General features: G+C 50.7%; 2 protein-coding genes across 8 annotated transcripts in view; one reads left to right on the top strand and one right to left on the bottom strand.

The window, feature by feature from the left end:
* The window catches only part of LOC100123445 (filamin-A), a 31,058-nt gene extending 19,561 nt beyond the window's left edge, over positions 1–11,497 (top strand). For 4 of the 6 annotated variants that reach the window (XM_008203733.3, XM_001607040.4, XM_031931643.1 and 1 more), the window contains 10 exons: positions 1,930–2,137; positions 5,147–5,287; positions 5,758–6,060; positions 7,094–7,693; positions 7,772–7,935; positions 8,238–8,529; positions 9,150–9,343; positions 9,726–10,167; positions 10,238–10,441; positions 10,523–11,497. In XM_008203733.3, coding sequence (XP_008201955.1) covers positions 1,930–2,137; positions 5,147–5,287; positions 5,758–6,060; positions 7,094–7,693; positions 7,772–7,935; positions 8,238–8,529; positions 9,150–9,343; positions 9,726–10,167; positions 10,238–10,441; positions 10,523–10,707 — 2,733 coding nt within the window. In that variant the 3' untranslated portion in view covers positions 10,708–11,497. Of the gene's footprint in view, positions 1–408; positions 1,081–1,929; positions 2,138–3,727; positions 4,440–5,146; positions 5,288–5,757; positions 6,061–7,093; positions 7,694–7,771; positions 7,936–8,237; positions 8,530–9,149; positions 9,344–9,725; positions 10,168–10,237; positions 10,442–10,522 lie in introns of those variants that run through there. The other 2 variants (XM_031931642.2, XM_008203734.4) reach the window with 2 other exon arrangements.
* A 2,799-nt stretch (positions 11,498–14,296) lies between these two features.
* LOC100123438 (E3 ubiquitin-protein ligase Rnf220) overlaps positions 14,297–17,456 on the bottom strand; it is a 61,274-nt gene continuing 58,114 nt past the window's right edge. For both annotated transcript variants that reach the window (XM_031931646.1, XM_031931647.1), the window contains 4 exons: positions 17,156–17,402; positions 16,592–17,079; positions 16,444–16,518; positions 14,297–16,313 (listed from right to left, as the gene is read on the bottom strand). In XM_031931646.1, coding sequence (XP_031787506.1) covers positions 16,242–16,313; positions 16,444–16,518; positions 16,592–17,079; positions 17,156–17,402 — 882 coding nt within the window. In that variant the 3' untranslated portion in view covers positions 14,297–16,241. The remainder of the gene's footprint in view (positions 16,314–16,443; positions 16,519–16,591; positions 17,080–17,155; positions 17,403–17,456) is intronic.

Raw genomic sequence — 17,456 nt, 5'->3', positions numbered from 1 at the left:
CGGCTGAAATTTTCGAAAATAGCCATCGCCCGCGTCCGAGCTTCTCTCTCTCTCTCTCTCTCTCTCTCTCTCTCTCTCTCTCTCTCTCTCTCTCTCTCTCTCTGCCCGCGCATATATAATATTATCCATGTGATCGACACGCGATGCTATGTACTCGTATGTCCCTCTCTCTCTTTTCGGCTCTCTCGCGTTCGATAACAAAGAGCTTTTGCGCCTATAATGGAATTTCGCCCATTGACACACGCGATAGCGCCACTAAATCATAGCGAATAATTTGCATAAAATCATCGTCACGCGAGAGTAGATAGAGAGAGAGAGAGAGAGAGAGAGAGAGAGAGAGAGAGAGAGAGAGAGAGAGAGCCTGGAAAATTAACCATATAGCATATCATAGCGTTGAAGAGCTGGCGAAATAATTCGGCGCACGCGGTCAAAGGATTTTCGGCGCGTGAGTTAATGCCGTTGTAATGTGCTCGCGCGTCGCACAAAGCTACACGCGTGTGTTATATAGTAGCGAGTCTCCCGAATTATGTCACGATCTTGACTAGCCGTCATTCTTTTGCACCTCCTGCAGCGCGACGGAATTCGGCGTAACGAAGTGCGACATCACACACACACACACGCCCGTGTTATATTTTCGGCGCAGTTGTTTCCGCGCTCTCCGCTTGTTTATGCATCCTCTCTCTCTCTCTCTCGGCACTAGCTTTACCCCTGTAACACACAATGCTCTCTCTCTCTCTCTCTCTCTCTCTCTCTCTCTCTCTCTCTCTTTCTCTCTCGGCGGCGAGAAGGTCATAGCCCACAAACAGTCCCCCCTCGCGGCGCTAGAGAATAGGTGGGAGGAGGCCGAAGAACAAGCCGCGGCGCCGAGAACTATTATTCGCATTGTCGTGCACCGCCGCGGATATTATACTTTACCCTACTCTCCGCCTCTCTGCGAATCGTTCTATTATACAGATAGTGTGGAAAAAAAAAACTGCGTCCGCTCTTCGTCGCGGAAAATTCTAAATAATAACGCGGATGATCGGGCCATCGAGAGCGTGACACGGAGGCGCAGGTGTGTGACTTTCTACACAGCCGCACGTGAGTATAGAGACACCTCTGCGTATCAGGATTTCAGCGTCGAGCTTACGTAAGCCGAATTCGCGGAGTCCGCGTATCCCTGGCGATGCACCAGGCCCGCGAGTAATACGCAGATATCAATTAAATGAGCTGTCGCTCGCGTGGTAATTTTCGTCACATTCGCGCGTGGGATATGCGCGCGACAGCTTAATCGAGCTTTTGGCCATTTCTAGAGTGTCGTTCTTATTCTCGTCTCCTATACCCGTGTGCGAGTATTTTTTAGAGAGATACTTCGCGCCCCAATTCGCACGTCCGTGAATGCGAATCGTGCCACTGGTCAATGCTAAGCCGTCAGAGAGTAGCCGCTGACAAATATTTCTTTTGTCATTCATTTTCGCGACGATCAAGCCGGGGCTATTTTCAACGACCCGTTGCACAATTTTATAAAACGCGTCGCGAATAAATTCTCAAAAAAAAAATAAGAACTTTCGTGTCTCCGGAGCGTGAATGAATCCGCGAAACCATAAATTTCACTCGGTCTCTCTCACTCGCGGCGAGCGAAAAACTGCGGACATTCTTTTATTGCGTCGTTAACACTTTAAAATAAGCACGTGCGCTCTCTTTATAGTCGGCTCGCGCGCGCGCGCGCGCTGGTTTCCTTCTTCGCGCGAGAAAATAGATTTACGACAAAATTAGCGTAAACAAAATGAGTCTAACAAAATTTATAATGAACAGAAATGATATACTCTTCTGGCTGCCGCCAGCTAGACGCTTTAATCGAACGAGAAATTTCGACACGTGTCGAAAAAAAAGAAAAGAAAAAAAAAGCTCTCATACTCATGCGGGGGATGTAAACGAAACTGTTCGCAGGCGTCGGAGGAGTACAGAGAGACGACGACCAGTCATAAAACTCGTCGAGGCAGAAGGACGAACAAGCACCAAGAGGAGCACATAGTCGAGCAGCACACAGAGAGCAGCTCGACCTACACCAAGCGCAGCACCACCAGCAAGCAGCAGTTCAACGTCATCCGACTGAACGGCATACCCGTACCATCGATCGGCGCTGGCAAAATCGCATGTGAGTATATGCGCTCCTTTTCTTCCATCATATTTTCGTCCACGAGCCAATGAATGAACGCGTATAAGTATGCGTATACGATTCGCCAAACAGGTACACACGTGGCTTCTCTCGTTCGCGCTCGATTGTCGCGAAATATGAATCACGAAGACACGATTTTACAATTACCTCGCGAAACGATGCCAGCGGGTTATGAAAATACACGTATTTTACTTAATTTTCCGCCGCTAAACGTCGGGCGTTATTTATCGCCGTAGAATGCGCGAGATATTGCAAAACTGAAAGTATTCAACTCGAGGTTAATTAGTCGCGCGCGCTTGCGCACTATTAGCCGCGAGATGTCAACAAAGCGTATGATGTATCCGACGAAGGATCGTTGGATTATTCATCGAAGAATCGTGTGTACAGCGAATATAAATAAACCGCTCGCTCGCCCTCGGCGTATGATTGATCACCCCCACGTGCGGCGTTCGCGAGACGGCTTATATACCTCGGCGATTGCTTTTCCCGAGAATCAGCGCGAAATGCGGACGTGTACGCGAGTCCCGATGAAAATATAGTAAATTTTTTCATCGAGCGCGCGCAGGGCAAGAAGCGCGAGGACAGAGCTCGTGGTAAAATAAACGCTCGTATACAGCCCGAGGCCAGCCAGCGACGAGCGGGATGAATCGCAGCGCGTCCCGAGTCAATGAAAATCAGCGGCGAGGGCCTAAGCGAATAACGCGGTAGGCCATTAATCATAAGCGGCTTGCTCATCCTTTTACTCTCGTGTTTCACTTGGCTCACGCGGACGATGCGACTCCGCGATTTCCTGTCGAGAGACGGCAACGCGTCGACGAGCCTCGCGCCAGATTTCGGTGCAATGATCTTCTTTTTGTCGCGAGGCAGATGTCCGACGCTTATATACTCGCATTTTTACCGCGCGCGCGAGGCGTCCGACCAAAGCGCTCGTTACTACTCAGGCGCAAAATTACACGGGATTAGAATTACAATCGTATTGCCGTCGCGCTCGAGTTTCCAGTGTCGGCTGTATGCGCGCGTTCAAGGATGTCACGTTTCACGCCGTGTGGGATATCATCGCGTTCTACTTTTTCTACCCCTGCATCTCTCTCCCCCCCCCTCTCTCTCTCTCTCTCTCTCTCTCTCTCTCTCTGGCGCGAAAAAGAAAACAAGATGCAAACGTCACGTAGGCGACGTCGCGCGCCTCACTCGAAAATAAACCTCCAGCCCGTGACCCCTTAGGCTCCAGAGTCGCGTCTATATCCAGCGGCACCCGCGCCTCTCTCTCTCTTTCTCTGGATCATCGGACTCCCTTCCACGAGGTCTCACATACCAGAGGCTGTCGCTCGCGTAATAACGCATCTCCGTCGTCGCCTATACACGCGTCTGCGCAGCGGCAGGGGCGACGAGAGGCGGCCTTCTAATAAACATAAGCCTCGCGCTCGTGATATATCGTCCACCTCTGGCGGCGCTCGCCGCGCGCGCGCGAGCGAGAGAGAGGAGAGAGCTGGAAAAAAGCGTCCGAGGGAGCTCTGGCGCGCGTCTTTCGATACTATCTTAGAACGGCCGAGTGGCGCGTCTTCTCAGTCAGTTCTCAGTCTCGCCGGAGATGCGCCCACGAATGGTATCAACAAGTCCGTATCGCTGAGAGACAGAGAGAGAGAGAGAGAGAGAGACATAAGGTCCGGGACACCGTGTCGAAACATAAGATCGTTACAGTTCGGTCATGTGATTTGCACGCGATCGCGATAGAATCGACGGACTATACTGGGAAACCGGGCGCGCAGTGTGCTAGATCAATTCCGTTCGATTTGCTTTCGGTACATCCTGGTGCTCGCTCATCGAGTCATGTGATTGGAGATATCCACATCGGACGGACGGACTCGTGAGAATAAGCAAAGCGTTATCCGTGCGGAAACACGTATCGGTCGAGAAGTAGCCGATAGATCGGTCGAGAGACAGCAGCTGCACGAGGGGTGAAAACGATCGGCTCAGAGTACGGGGGAGATGTCGGGAGGACCGGTGCTGCTGGACGCCTGGGCGGAACTGTCCACGTTCTACAAGAGCCTGCTGAAGGGGGTGACCTACAGCGACTTGGACAGACCTGCTCCGGGTCCGATTTGCTACGCGTACACTTGTCGCAAAGAGCCCCAGGAGAAGCACGAGGGCGACGAAGAGGAGGAGGAGGAGCAGGAGGAAGAGGAAATCGAGGACGAGGAACAGCTGCAGCAGGCGCAGGAGAACGGACTCGACTTTGTGCCACTCATTTTCCAGAGTCTCTTTTACATTTGCACGCGGACAGGTCGGACTTTTCATTGAGAGATAGAGACTTAGTCATAGCGCGTTACGTAACGGCGGCGGACGGAAATTTTCCGGAATAACAGAGAAAGAAAGGAACCGTTCAAATTTCGAAAAAAAACGAATCCTTTATCCACAACGCCAACGATCGACCGATACCCGCGCGAGAGACTTTCCCGATACGATCTCACGTACACACGGCCGATCAATCAAGTCGCGCTACACCTTACCCAACAACCTCGCACGCGTCTAAGTTTAGAACGAATTTCGCTCCACATATCCACACCGCGGCGGGATTCGGGTCTCTCCACGCGCAGTCCTTAGCGGCACATCTGCGACACCCCTCGCAATCTGCTAGCCATTCGATTTAATTCGCTCCATATCGTATACGCAAGTATAGCGCGCAGATATTATTTTTTCAATCGCGTTGCGAAATCAAAAACTCTCCGCAGTGAGAGAGAGAGAGAGAGTCATTTCTGGCGATCGTTCAAAAATCTCAGAGGGCTTATTAATCCTTTTCGCGGAGGAAAGAGCCGCCTACACAGGCGGCCGTAAAATCGGCTAAGGCGCGCGGCGTAAATCCTTCGCTCCAGTCTCTGATCTCCCCCTTGCGGGAGCTTCTCGTTTATTTTTTAGCCGCGGCCTGGAATTTTTTTCTTAAAATAATATAGAGGGGTGTGCGTAAACTCTGTTCTGCTCTGTTGATTCCAGCGGAAGTCAAGATGCCCAGCGGAAACGTGGACAAGCCCGTGGTCGAGGATAACCGCGACGGTACCGTCTCCATCAAGTACGAGCCCAGAGAGGAGGGCACCCACGAGGTCTACGTCAAGTACAATGGCGAGCACGTGCAGGGTGAGTATTTCGAATCGATGTATTTTATCCTCGCTATGTATGATCCCTCCCGAACGTTCTCGAGCGAGGCGAATGAAAATAGCAACGCGATAAATCCGCCCGACAACGCGCGCGCGGGTGTACAATATATAAAGCGCGGAGGATTATCCGAGCTTCATATGCGCGAACCGTTAATAGAATTTTAATGATTTAAGTGCGTGTCCGAGTGTGTACACGCGCTCGCTGTTCCCTGCCGCCATTTATAAGTCAGCAGCATCTCCTCGCCAATTTATACCGAGAGAGATGAGACCTCTCTCTTTTTCTCTCTCTTCCTCGCGAAAAAAGCGCGCCGCGCAATATAAATAGGATAGCCGGATAATTTACGCGGTCCGCGAGAGAGCTGCGCGCGGCCGTAAAAATAGACGCGTAGAGAGTTCTCCCGAGTGGAAGCAGACGATCTCGAGGAGTGAAAGAAATGGCGAAATCCCCAGGTTCACCCTTCAAGTTCCACGTGGACTCGCTGGCCAGCGGCTACGTCACGGCCTACGGCCCTGGTCTGATCTACGGAGTCTGCGGTGAGCCCGGCAACTTCACGATCTCGACCAAGGGTGCCGGCGCCTGTGGCCTGTCCATGGCAGTCGAGGGTCCCAGCAAGGCCGAGATCTCCTGCCACGACAACAAGGACGGCACCGTCTCGGTGTCGTACCTGCCCACGGCGCCCGGCGAGTACAAGATCTCCGTGAAGTTCGGTGACAAGCACATTAAGGGTAGCCCCTATCTCGCCAAGATAACCGGTGAGTTGGTCTTTCTACTTTTGGCTCTAGCGCGGGCCACTTTTTTTTATCTTGATGATGATGATGATCCTGTTGTTGTCGATCCGAGTTTTCTCGGGGGGGGGTCGCGCGACGACCCCCCGAGAGGAGGCTTGGATTTCTTAACGACGATTATCTATCTCTTGTCTTCTTCATTGTTTTTCGCAGCATCGTCGATGTAGGCAATGGGTTAAATTGCGACCGTTTAACCATCGTATCATGGAGGTTGTATCGCTACGCGCTAGTCAAATCAGCAGAACGCAACGCATACGTTGAACTATATAATAAACTATATATGTCATGTCCCCCTATGTTATACATTGTACACTGTTCGTTTTTAAGCTAGCATCGCGAGTTTTAGGCTTTATATCAATATTTTATTGCGTCTTTGACGGTTATAGATCTTACTTATTTATTATTATCGACGCAGAGACACATGTGTATGGATAATTAACCAAATAATAAAGTATTTATTCTTTTGGAAATACTCTAGACGTTTCCCTTATCGATCTTTTCTATAAACTTATATAAATTGTCTTATGTGGAAGGTACGTTGCCAATGTTGATTTCGCTAGCACGTCAGTTAAAAAAAGTTTTCGTGAAAGAGAAAAGCTTTTTTTAAACCAATAACTCATCTAATACGACAATTAACTACTTTTTTTATGCTTCATTAATTATTAAACCAGATCGATCAAATTTTATGCCACATACCATTTTTGTCACTCGACACACGAACCGATCGAAATTAAGCTCTCTTCTCCACTAGCAATGTTGCCGATCCCTCGCAGTAGTGCATCGTCGAGGGTACGTACCGGAACACACACAACGAAACAAAGTCGAAAGCTTAATTCCCGCGCACGGTATGTGGCAATAAAATGACGCAGAGGTCTCGAAACCAATAATAACCCCCGCAACGTTTTTGTCTGGTAACCCAACGAAAAACAAAAAAAAAACAACGAACACCCCGCACCAGCCACTACCCCGATAATCCAATACGATTTCCTCCCCACTACAGGCGAGGGCCGCAAGCGCAACCAGATCTCGGTGGGCTCCTCCTCGGAGGTGCAGCTGCCGGGCAAGGTAAGCGACGCGGACATCCGCTCGTTGAACGCCTCGATCACGGCGCCGAGCGGCCTGGAGGAGCCTTGCTTCCTCAAGAAGATGCCCAGCGGCAACATCTGCGTGTCGTTCACGCCCCGCGAGGCCGGCGCCCATGAGGTCTCGGTCAAGCGGATGGGCAAGCACATCGCCAATTCGCCCTTCAAGATCGACGTGAAGGACCGGGAGGTGGGCGACGCTAAGAAGGTCAAGGTGTCCGGCTCGGCGCTGAAGGAGGGCAAGACCCAAGTGGACAATACCTTCTCCATCGACACCCGCAACGCCGGCTACGGTGGTCTCTCCCTCTCCATGGAGGGCCCGAGCAAGGCCGAGATCCAGTGCAAGGACAACGAGGACGGCACCCTGAACATCTCGTACAAGCCCACGGAGCCGGGCTACTACATCATGAACCTCAAGTTTGCCGACCACCACGTTGAGGGCTCGCCGTTCACGGTTAAGGTCTCCGGAGAGGGCAGCAACCGGCAGCGCGAGAAGATCCAGCGACGCCGCGAGGCTGGTACGTGGTGAAACTCGCTCGCCAATCGGCTTTTGTCCGGGTTAATGGGATAATAATTCGTCGAGTTTCGGTTCGCAGTGCCCATCACTGAGGTCGGCAGCCAGTGCAAACTGACGTTCAAGATGCCGGGCATCACGTCGTTCGACCTGGCCGCCACCGTCACGTCGCCCGGAGGCGTTACCGAGGACGCCGAGGTCAAGGAGATCGAAGACGGGCTCTACGCCGTCGCCTTCATGCCCAAGGTAAATAGAGTCGTCCAGTAAATTCGAAAGTCACATCATCTTCGAGCTGTAAAATTTTTTCGCTTCTCCTCGGCAATATTGAATCGACAGTAGGTCGTCCAGTTAACGTCGGCGTATATCACGCGAGTACAGTAAAAAGCTTCGTCTTCCTTATGCTCGACCGTACTGGCCGTAGCTCTTGGCAGCTGCAGCACAGCTGCCTCTCGCGAATGGGCAATAAAGATGCTCATCCGAAACTTCAAAGATCGGCAATACTAAAAAAAGCAATTCTCTCTCTCTCTGTCCCTCTTCGAAACACACAGGAGCTCGGCGTTCACACAGTGTCGGTGCGCTACAAGGACATGCACATCCCCGGCTCGCCATTCCAGTTCACGGTCGGTCCTCTGAGGGACGAAGGTGCCCACAGGGTCCACGCCGGTGGTCCAGGTCTGGAGCGCGGAGAGCAGGGCGAGCCCTGCGAGTTCAACATCTGGACGAGGGAAGCCGGAGCCGGTACCCTGGCCGTCTCCGTCGAGGGTCCCAGCAAGGCCCAGATCGACTTCAAGGATCGCAAGGACGGCAGCTGCTACGTCAGCTACGTCGTCTCCGAGCCCGGTGAGTCGACGGATTTTCCTCTGAAAAAAAAGAAGCTGAAGCTGATGTCGTGTTCTCTCCGCGCGTCGTTTGTCTCGGCTTTCTCAAAAAAAAAAAAAAAAAAAAAAAACGGCCGAGCAACTCGTGCAGCTAATTGTTTACTCGCGCCTCGTAAAAGAAGCAGTCCGCGACAGAAGACGGAATGTCTTCCTATAATACGAGAGCATCGGGCTGCGCGCGTGATCCAGAAATACCGTCGTCTATATTTGTTAAGGTGGGATTCATATTTTCGAGACGCCGCTTGCGCGCTCGCGACGACGACGATCGCGTCGATGTGATGCCGCACGGCTGCTGGCGGTTATATTTGGGTCACGCGGCTCGACGCCGGAATGAGATTGAGGAAGACGAGGAGGGGGAGGGTTTTAGATCGAGCGCGCGCGCGCTGAGTCAACTCGGGGGAAATAGTGCCGCGTGCTCTTCTTTCTTTATGGGCTTTTTCCCCGTTTTTTCTCCCTCTCTCTCTCTCTCTCTCTCTCTCTCTCTCTCTCTCTCTCTCTCTCTCTCTATCTCGGGATATTCTTTTTCTTCCGCGTATTGGAATGCACGATGAACAATAAACCAATAACTTTTCACCCGTCCAGGCGAATACAGGGTGGGAATAAAGTTCAACGACCAGCACATCCCGGACTCGCCGCACAAGCTGTACGTCGCCCCGGCGATGGGTGACGCGCACAAGCTCGAGATCGCACAGTTCCCCGAGGGCAGCATCCAGCCGGACAAGCCGTACACATTCCTCGTTCGTAAGAATGGCGCCAAAGGCGAGCTCGACGGAAAGGTACAGTATTATGCTTGTGCAAATATTCCCTGTTTTCTGAGAACATAAAAAGCACTTGGCGAAATTGAGATAAAGTGCGAGAGAGAGCTTTTGTTTATTCTGCGCGCGGAGTGATTGGCAGCGCGCGAAAAGCACAATCGTTTGAACGCGGCTTTAATCGTCGCTAGTTATTATAAGCGCGCAAATTCCGCCTCGAAAATAAATGATCCGTGATTTGTGTTTTCCCGGCCTCCGTCTGTAATATACTCTCTCGTTGCGTCACTTGAGCGAAAATAGTCGGTTGCGCGTTTCTCGGAATTTCATATCTCTCGCGCGCGTGGTTACCCAGTGGCCGCATCGTTTTGACAATTATTATTATTTTTGATGAAAAATACGATTACAGATCGTCTCGCCGAGCGGCATCGAGGACGACTGCTTCATCCAGTCGATCGACTCCGAGGAGTACTCGGTGCGCTTCATGCCGCGCGAGAATGGCATCCACAACATCCACATAAAGTTCAACGGGGTGCACATAAACGGCAGCCCCTTCCGCGTGAAGGTTGGCAAAGTCGACGCCGACCCTGCGGCCATCCACGCGCACGGTAACGGACTGAAGGACATCAAGACCGGACAGAAGACGGACTTTATCATCGACACGTGCAACGCGGGCGCTGGCGCCCTCGGCGTCACGGTCGACGGACCCAGCAAAGTCGCCATGGACTGTACCGAGGTCGAGGAGGGTTACAAGGTCAGGTATACGCCACTGGTGCCCGGTGACTACTACATCAGCATCAAGTACAACGGCTACCACATCGTCGGCTCGCCCTTCAAAGTTACTGCCACCGGTGAGTTGATTTTTCGTATGTTCGTCGAGATCGCTCGTTTTGTTTTGATGCTCATCGTTTCGATTCGCAGGAGCCGACTTGGCGGAACGAGGAGCCCAGGAGACGAGTCACATAACCGTGGAGACGGTGCAAAAGTTCTCGAAGGCCAAGCAGGCTGGCCCGGTGCTGCCGCACTTCAAGTCGGACGCCACCAAAGTCACGAGCAAGGGTATGGGCTTGAAGAAGGCCTACCTCGGCAAGCAGAATCAATTCACGGTGAACGCCAGCGAAGCTGGTAAGCTTTTTTTATATATTATAAAATTCTGTAATGAAAAGTCGAGAGTTCGATGTACTAATGGCGATCGTGACATCGCAGGCAACAACATTCTGTTCATCGGCATGCACGGGCCTAAGGGACCCTGCGAAGAGGTATTCCTGAAGCACACGGGTCGCAACAGCTACAACGTGAGCTATCTGGTGCGCGAGCGAGGGGAGTACATCCTCATTGTCAAGTGGGGCGACGACCACATTCCCGGCTCGCCCTTCAAGGTCGACGTCTAGATCTCCGCGCACGTGCCCCATTACGAGCCATCACCTACATACATATACAATCGAACGTATAATTCATCGCCATCGACACTTTTGTTCATCATCGACGCTTTCCACGATGTCGTCGAAGGAAGAGAAGATAGAGAAAGGAAGAGAAGAGTCATGTACGAGTCAAAGTCGACGAGCGCGCGGAGAGCGGCCCATCAGTTTTGTTTTGTAAACTATTGATACACGCTGCTGCGCGGCCCGTTGACCACGATGATGTTTTTTTTCTTTAATGTGTATAATTATTATTATTACTACTCCTACTATAGAAATCGATGTGTACAGGACGAACTCACTGGCCCGAGAGTATAACCGAGAGGAGCCTAAATAGCATCCATCATTTGCGTGTTTAATGTAATTAAAAGCAAAAATGAAGCACTGCACTCTGAGAGTCAATTGTAGAACGATATGTCAAAAATGAAATCCGTGTCTCGCCGAATGTGCCTTATTGCCGTATGTATCATGAAAAATGTACTTGTACGAACGAGAATCAATCAAATGTTAACTCTCTCTCTGTCACCTAGGCGTGTAAACGGTATATTATATAAATGAATTTTAGTTTTCTCAGGTGGAGCATCACTGTTAATTATTATCTCTTGATACAAGAAGAACAAAACTGAAGAAATGACCTTACACTATAATTGTCTATATTTTATCGATTATCACACAGCCGCATTATAGAGTATATAAAAATACATTGCATATTGTTTATGATATATGAATATAGAAATAAAGCTAATATATTTATTAAAGAAAAGCCTCGACCTCGTGCGTCCAATTCTTTGACCCCGCAGCCCGGAGCTCAGCAGCGAGTAATCTTTTTCCCGCGGCAGCGGGTACATATATAGCGTATACACACCCAGCGCACGTAACGCCGAGGCATTTAAAGCCGGCTCTTTCATTCGAGCATTTGCCTTTCCTCCCCCGCACTTTTCATTTTATTGCGTTTGTCTTGTGGGTTGGCTCTGCTATCCATCAGTCTCTCCAGAGAGAGAGAGAGAGAGAAAGAGAGAAAATTTCCCCGGACGGCCCCCGGGAAGGGCGTACATACGTAGACACAGCGGCGAGCAAGGAAAAGGCGAAAAAAGCGCGTGCATTCCTTCGCCTTGAGAAGAACGAGAGAGAGAGAGAGAGAGAGAGAGAGAGAGAGAGAGAGAGAGAGAGAGAAAGCTAGATAGCGAGAGAGGAAGGGGCGGGAAAAGGTGGTTATAGAGGAGCCGCGGGATAGGACGGTGGGCGGCGCCAAGGCACTCGCTCGCACCTTCCCCAGCGCGGCTGCGCCGCTCACTTCCTCAGCTGCGTAGCTCCAAACACGCCCATAGTTGGGAGGAGGAGGAGGGAGAGTCAGCCGGAGGTTTTAATAGCGGGTGTAGTCGCTGGCGCGACGCGCGACCTCGCGGACGTTGCCGGTAGGTGTACTGCAGCTATAGATGTGTGTGCAACGACTGTCTTATCTGCGGTATACGATGCTCCGCGGGGAGAAGCTTTTTGCGAGAGATTATACAGCTTGCAGGAGCTTTTATCGCGATGAGACTGCCAGCCGGCAACTTTGTTATGCATTCGGAGGGCTTTTCTACTGCTTTTTCGACAAAATGCATTGAAATGTAAAAACGTATAAAATGCGCTTATTCCTCTATTTGCAATGCTTTCTGCGTCGTGAAATCGAGTTAATATTGAAAGAAAAATCGTTTTACAACCATTTAAAAAGCCGCACTCGTCATTACCTCGACAGTCAATATATGATAAACATTCCGTTTGATAAAACTTTTCAACTCGATCGACTGCATAATTCCGACGCGCAGGTGAGCAGCGATGTAACTTTTTAAAATTTTCATACACCCACAAGTCGCGATGAATATCGAAAAATTATCCCGTTAAACGCGATAAATAGCCTGCGTATTTTCTTTATGCCTCATTCAAAGGGGCTATCAATTCATTGCATTACCTTATTAAGCACTTTCGTCAGCGCGTCACAAACGCGGTGTATCAAATGAATTTTTACAGATAAAAAGAGTGTGTCCCGCGTTTTATGAAATCGCTAACGGCTCCAATTATGAGCGCGCGCATACACGAGCGATGGATTTTCAAAAATGATAAGCTTTCTGCAATCGCTTTTCCATATTTTGCGGAAAAATAACGCGAACGTTCTATAATGCGATTTTGCAGTACATTCCCAGACTTGAATCCAGTGCTCAAAGTCCCAGCTCCGCTGCTGCACTCCGACGGAAAATAAACCAAAAGTCCGCTCGCTAAATTATTCTCTCTTTCTCTCTCTCTCTCTCTCTCTCTCTCTCTCTCTCTACTGCAGTAGGGGCAACGAGAAAAGCCGCATTTCCCGGAGCAAAGATCCCGGGTCTCTCTCGGCGCTCGATGAAGCCTCTTTCTCTCTCTCTCTCTCTCTCTCTGTCTGCAATCGTGTGCACACAACCCTCTCCACCTCTCACCGGCGTCGCTACTTTTGCAGCCACATACGCGCGCTCGACTCGTGATCTAAGAATAAAATTGTTCCCCGTGGCACCTCTGCCTATCCGGCAGCGAGGAAGCCGAGCTTCCCGGGGATTCGCTAAATCGCGTTTTCCGCGAGTCCGCGGACTCGCCGAGGAGTCGTTTCGCGCGGGAGGCGGAGCTTTCCTCCCGAGGCGCGGCCCTCCGCCCCCACCTGTGCTGCACGCGTATACTCTATACCTATGTATATGTAAGCACACGCGTCTCTCTGTCTCTTTCTTTCTCTATCTCGACTAGCATACTCGCTCACCTTTTGACACGGGAGGATTTTCCTTCTCGCGCCATTTTCTTCACTCTCTCGCTTATTTTTATACTCTCCCTCTGCAGCTCCCGCACACCCCTGCCAACGACTTTCGTCATTTCCTGGAAATATATAAATTCGCTAGAGAGAGATGTGGAAGGCGATTTTCTCGCGCGCAGGCGGAGAGATGGATATACGTACCTATTTTCTCGCGCTGCTTCGCGAGATGCATGAGCTGTATACGAGGCATTTTCGATGATTTTGCTATTCGGATGTACGCTACGATATCGTCGCGAGTAAAGAAATGAGGAGAAAAGTACTTACAATAAAGCGAGAGTCTCTCCGGCCGTCGCCATTTTGCATTCGCTCGGCTGCAGTTGTCTCTAGCTTTAATTAGAGTAGCGGGAGCCGCCATAGTCTTTGTGTGTGTGCCCGAAAGATAACCCAGGAAATTAAACGGCAACAGTAAGTCCGCTCGCCGCTTGCAGCTTTTGTCCGTCCAGTCGCTTTCTTCTCTCTGCATTGTTTTCGCTCTCTCTCTCTCTCTCTCTCCGCCTTCGCACCTGCTGTAAAGCATTTTTATTGCGCCACCGCGAAAACGATTCGTATATAAGCGCGAGAGCATACACGCGCGGGACGTGGAATTCAAAAGAAATATATACGCCGCAGTGGGATATCGCGTAGGCGTGTAGGTGTACGTCAGAGGGAGGATTATGCGGTTTTTCGAATTAGGCCGAAGAGTAACGTCGCCGTGGATTACGCAAGGGGTTGGGAGGCTAGGTTGGCGAGAAAATATACAGACGCTGTGTATACAGTTTCATGATGGTCGTTTTATTTTGAATACAGCACAGTTTGTTTTTTTGTTTTCTTTCGTAATCTTCAGGATTTTCATATACGAACGTCGGCTCGTTTATATTTACAATTTTTATATAATCATCAGTCCTTGACGTGAGTACAGAAAAGTCGCAATCGCGCAACGATCGCGCAGTGCCCTGGCGAGAGGCGGACGATTTCCCTTTTTCAAAGAAAGATCTCGTCTCGCGAGCACTGCGTTGCGACTCAATTCGATCTATACAAGAATTCCTACGAAGACAATTTTCAGGGGACTAAAACAAAATCATATCGAGGAGCGAGTATAATATGATCGTACACGGCCGTACGATACTACGCTCGAGTAGTATCTGCGTTGGCGGTAAAAGAAAACGTCCACCTTTGTGAAACATGCTCGGTGTGGTAAAATAAAAAAAAATCTCATGAATTATATTACGTAATATAATAAAGATTCATCTAAGTTTATTTACAAAAAAATCGAAGGTGTATATACGCTGGTGCGTCGCAGACGATACGTGCGACTCGAAATACATAATACGGAACGAAAGACAGCTTTTCTCTCTCTTTTTCTTTGATTTCATTATTCACTACACACGATCTCGAGAAAATGCATAATAGTCAAGAGCGGGAGAAGAAAATTTACTATCTATAACTTGTTCACCTTCGCATCTCTCCCATCGTTCTCTATCGTATGACTTTCCTTCGTTTAAATGCTTCATTTTTTTTTTTGCTTAGTAGCGTGCAACGTCTATAGACAAACATGATAGTGCGATTTTGGCAGCGAGCGAAACGAAGCTAGCTCGTTCGCTCGTGTTTATGCGTGGTGCGTACCCTTACTCGTAAATGCAACGTCGACGACACAAAGAAATGAAGTAGAGAGAATTAGTGTAAAAAAGAACTCATTTTTACAGTGTGTATAAAAAAAAAGAAATACACGCGGCGACGGAAGACGGGAGCCGAAGAAACAGATCGCCCACGCAGCTAAACCGGTACAATGCAGAGGGAGTATTATTTACCGAGAGAAACATTCGCTGAATCGAGTACTAATTAAAATAAATTATCCCTGGGATTCCAGCAGTCCACCGGCTCAATTAACAGCAGGCGCTGCGGCGATTAAATCCATCGAGGCGCGAGATAAAAAAGACGAGTGAATTTCGCACCGTCTTCTTTATCTCGTAATGCACAAAGAACGCAAAAAGTATACACATATAAGCGACTCGAAATCAGCGTTACGATTGTTTCACCTCGTGCGACCGACGCCTCGTTGCGGTAACATACACACACACACACACACACACAGAGTCATAGCGTGACTTTCGGGAAGTGTATACATACATATTATATCGGAGACGGGGCCGCAAAAAGTTCGCGCGCGAACTCGTTAGAAAAATAGGGCAGCCGCGAAGAAGAGTAGGCCAGCTCTCCCTTACTTTCGAAAGCGCGTCCATACTCGATCCTTCTCCTCGACCTGTCGGCAGATCGTATCCCGGTGTGTGTACAGTGAGCGAGAGCCGCCTTCCGATGACGATGTACGCGATGATATCGCGATTACCTATTTATATGTATATACGTACGATCCGCAGGAACGGCGTTAAACGCTTCTCATCTACAGGATAGAGAGACAGAGAGAGTGATAGAGACTGAGAGTTAATTTACTATACTGTCGTAGTGTAGCTAAATACGTAGGGTGTCCGTGTCGCTGCGTGCTCGGGTTTGCCTGTGAAGAGGAGAAGGAGAAGAAGAAGGAGAAGGAGAAGGAGAAGGAGAAGGAGGAGGAGAAGGTATAGGGAGGGAAAGAGGATCGGCTTTGCTTCGTTAATTTATAAGGTAATTTACAAATGTACAGGAGGAAGAGGAGGACAGAGAGAAGTCCGGTTCAGCGGCGTCGGCGGCGGCTGCTTTCACGGCTCGGGGAGCTGCGCTCTCACATGTAGATCCGTCGCAGGTCCGACGGCGACGTGATCATGTTGCACTGCGGGCACAGCTTCTTCGCCCCCTGCGAACATGCGCGATGCACAGCCGTGCGTTATATATTTGGGGGATTATCGTGGGCCGACACGAGCATCGAGGAAGAAATCGGACCGATGAACGTGTCTGAAACGATGCGAAGAAGCTCAAGAACTTACCAGAGTGTGAAGCCAGCACTGCTCGCAGTGAACGTGCCAACAGCAGACGGAAGTCACGGGCTTTTTGTATTGCTCCTGAGAAAATGAACGAAGCAGCGTAAAGTCGAGTGCGCGTTTCTAGGTGAATTTCATCAAATCGTCGACTCACCATGCAGATGAGACACTTGAACGCCTGTCCGCGCATCTCGGCCTCGAGTTCTCTGATGCGTCCGCGGAGCGCCTCGACGACCGGCGTCTCGGGCTCGCTCTTCGCGTCGAGCAGCTGCGTGGTCGAGTTGGGCGAGGCGCTTGTCGTCGTCGTCAGGTCTTCGCCCTCGGTCTGCAGCGGCTGCTGCTGAGACGTCGAGCAGGGGCTTGCCGACGGCTCCGTCTTCACCTCGACCTGCTGTGACGACTGCTGCTGAGAACCGCCGGGGGATATGACGGCCTCGCGCAGAGCCTCCCGTTCCTTCTGCTCGCGGGCGGAGCCCTCGAGACGCGGCGTTATCACGTCGGCCTCCGTGTACTGCGACGGGCCGAATTGCGCGCTCTCGTCGCCGTCCACCACTAGGTCCACGTCATCGTCGTCCTGCGCCGCCTCCCTCGAGCCGTTAGGTCCGCTCGACCGATTGCACGACGACGTCGCCAGGCCTGCGGCTGTTTTGCGGGCAATTCGTTATACAGTTCGAACGGAATAAATATTTGACTTGCATACAAGGTATCGCGAGCTCACCTGAATAGCCGCCGAGGAGCATGGAGGACGCTCTGACTCTCCTCTGCCCGGCCCACTCGTACTCCTCGAAGGTCTCGGCGTCGCCCTCGACGTCGACCTCCTCGTCGTCGGGGTTACCGTTCTGTTTGTTGAGGCATCGCTCGACGTGGTGGTTGAGCTCCTCCGCGGAGCCGGAGAGTCGCTCGCTGCACACCGGGCAAGCGGGCTCGTCTGCTTTCCTCTTTCGGTTCTTTATGCGTATGCGCGCCTGCGAAAGGGCCATACGTTTCACAACCGCCTCTACCGGCGCAGATAGAAAATC

The sequence above is a fragment of the Nasonia vitripennis genome, chromosome 5 (assembly GCF_009193385.2).
Source record: "Nasonia vitripennis strain AsymCx chromosome 5, Nvit_psr_1.1, whole genome shotgun sequence".
Classification (NCBI taxonomy): domain Eukaryota; kingdom Metazoa; phylum Arthropoda; class Insecta; order Hymenoptera; family Pteromalidae; genus Nasonia; species Nasonia vitripennis.
This window is presented reverse-complemented; position numbering and strand designations above follow the sequence as displayed.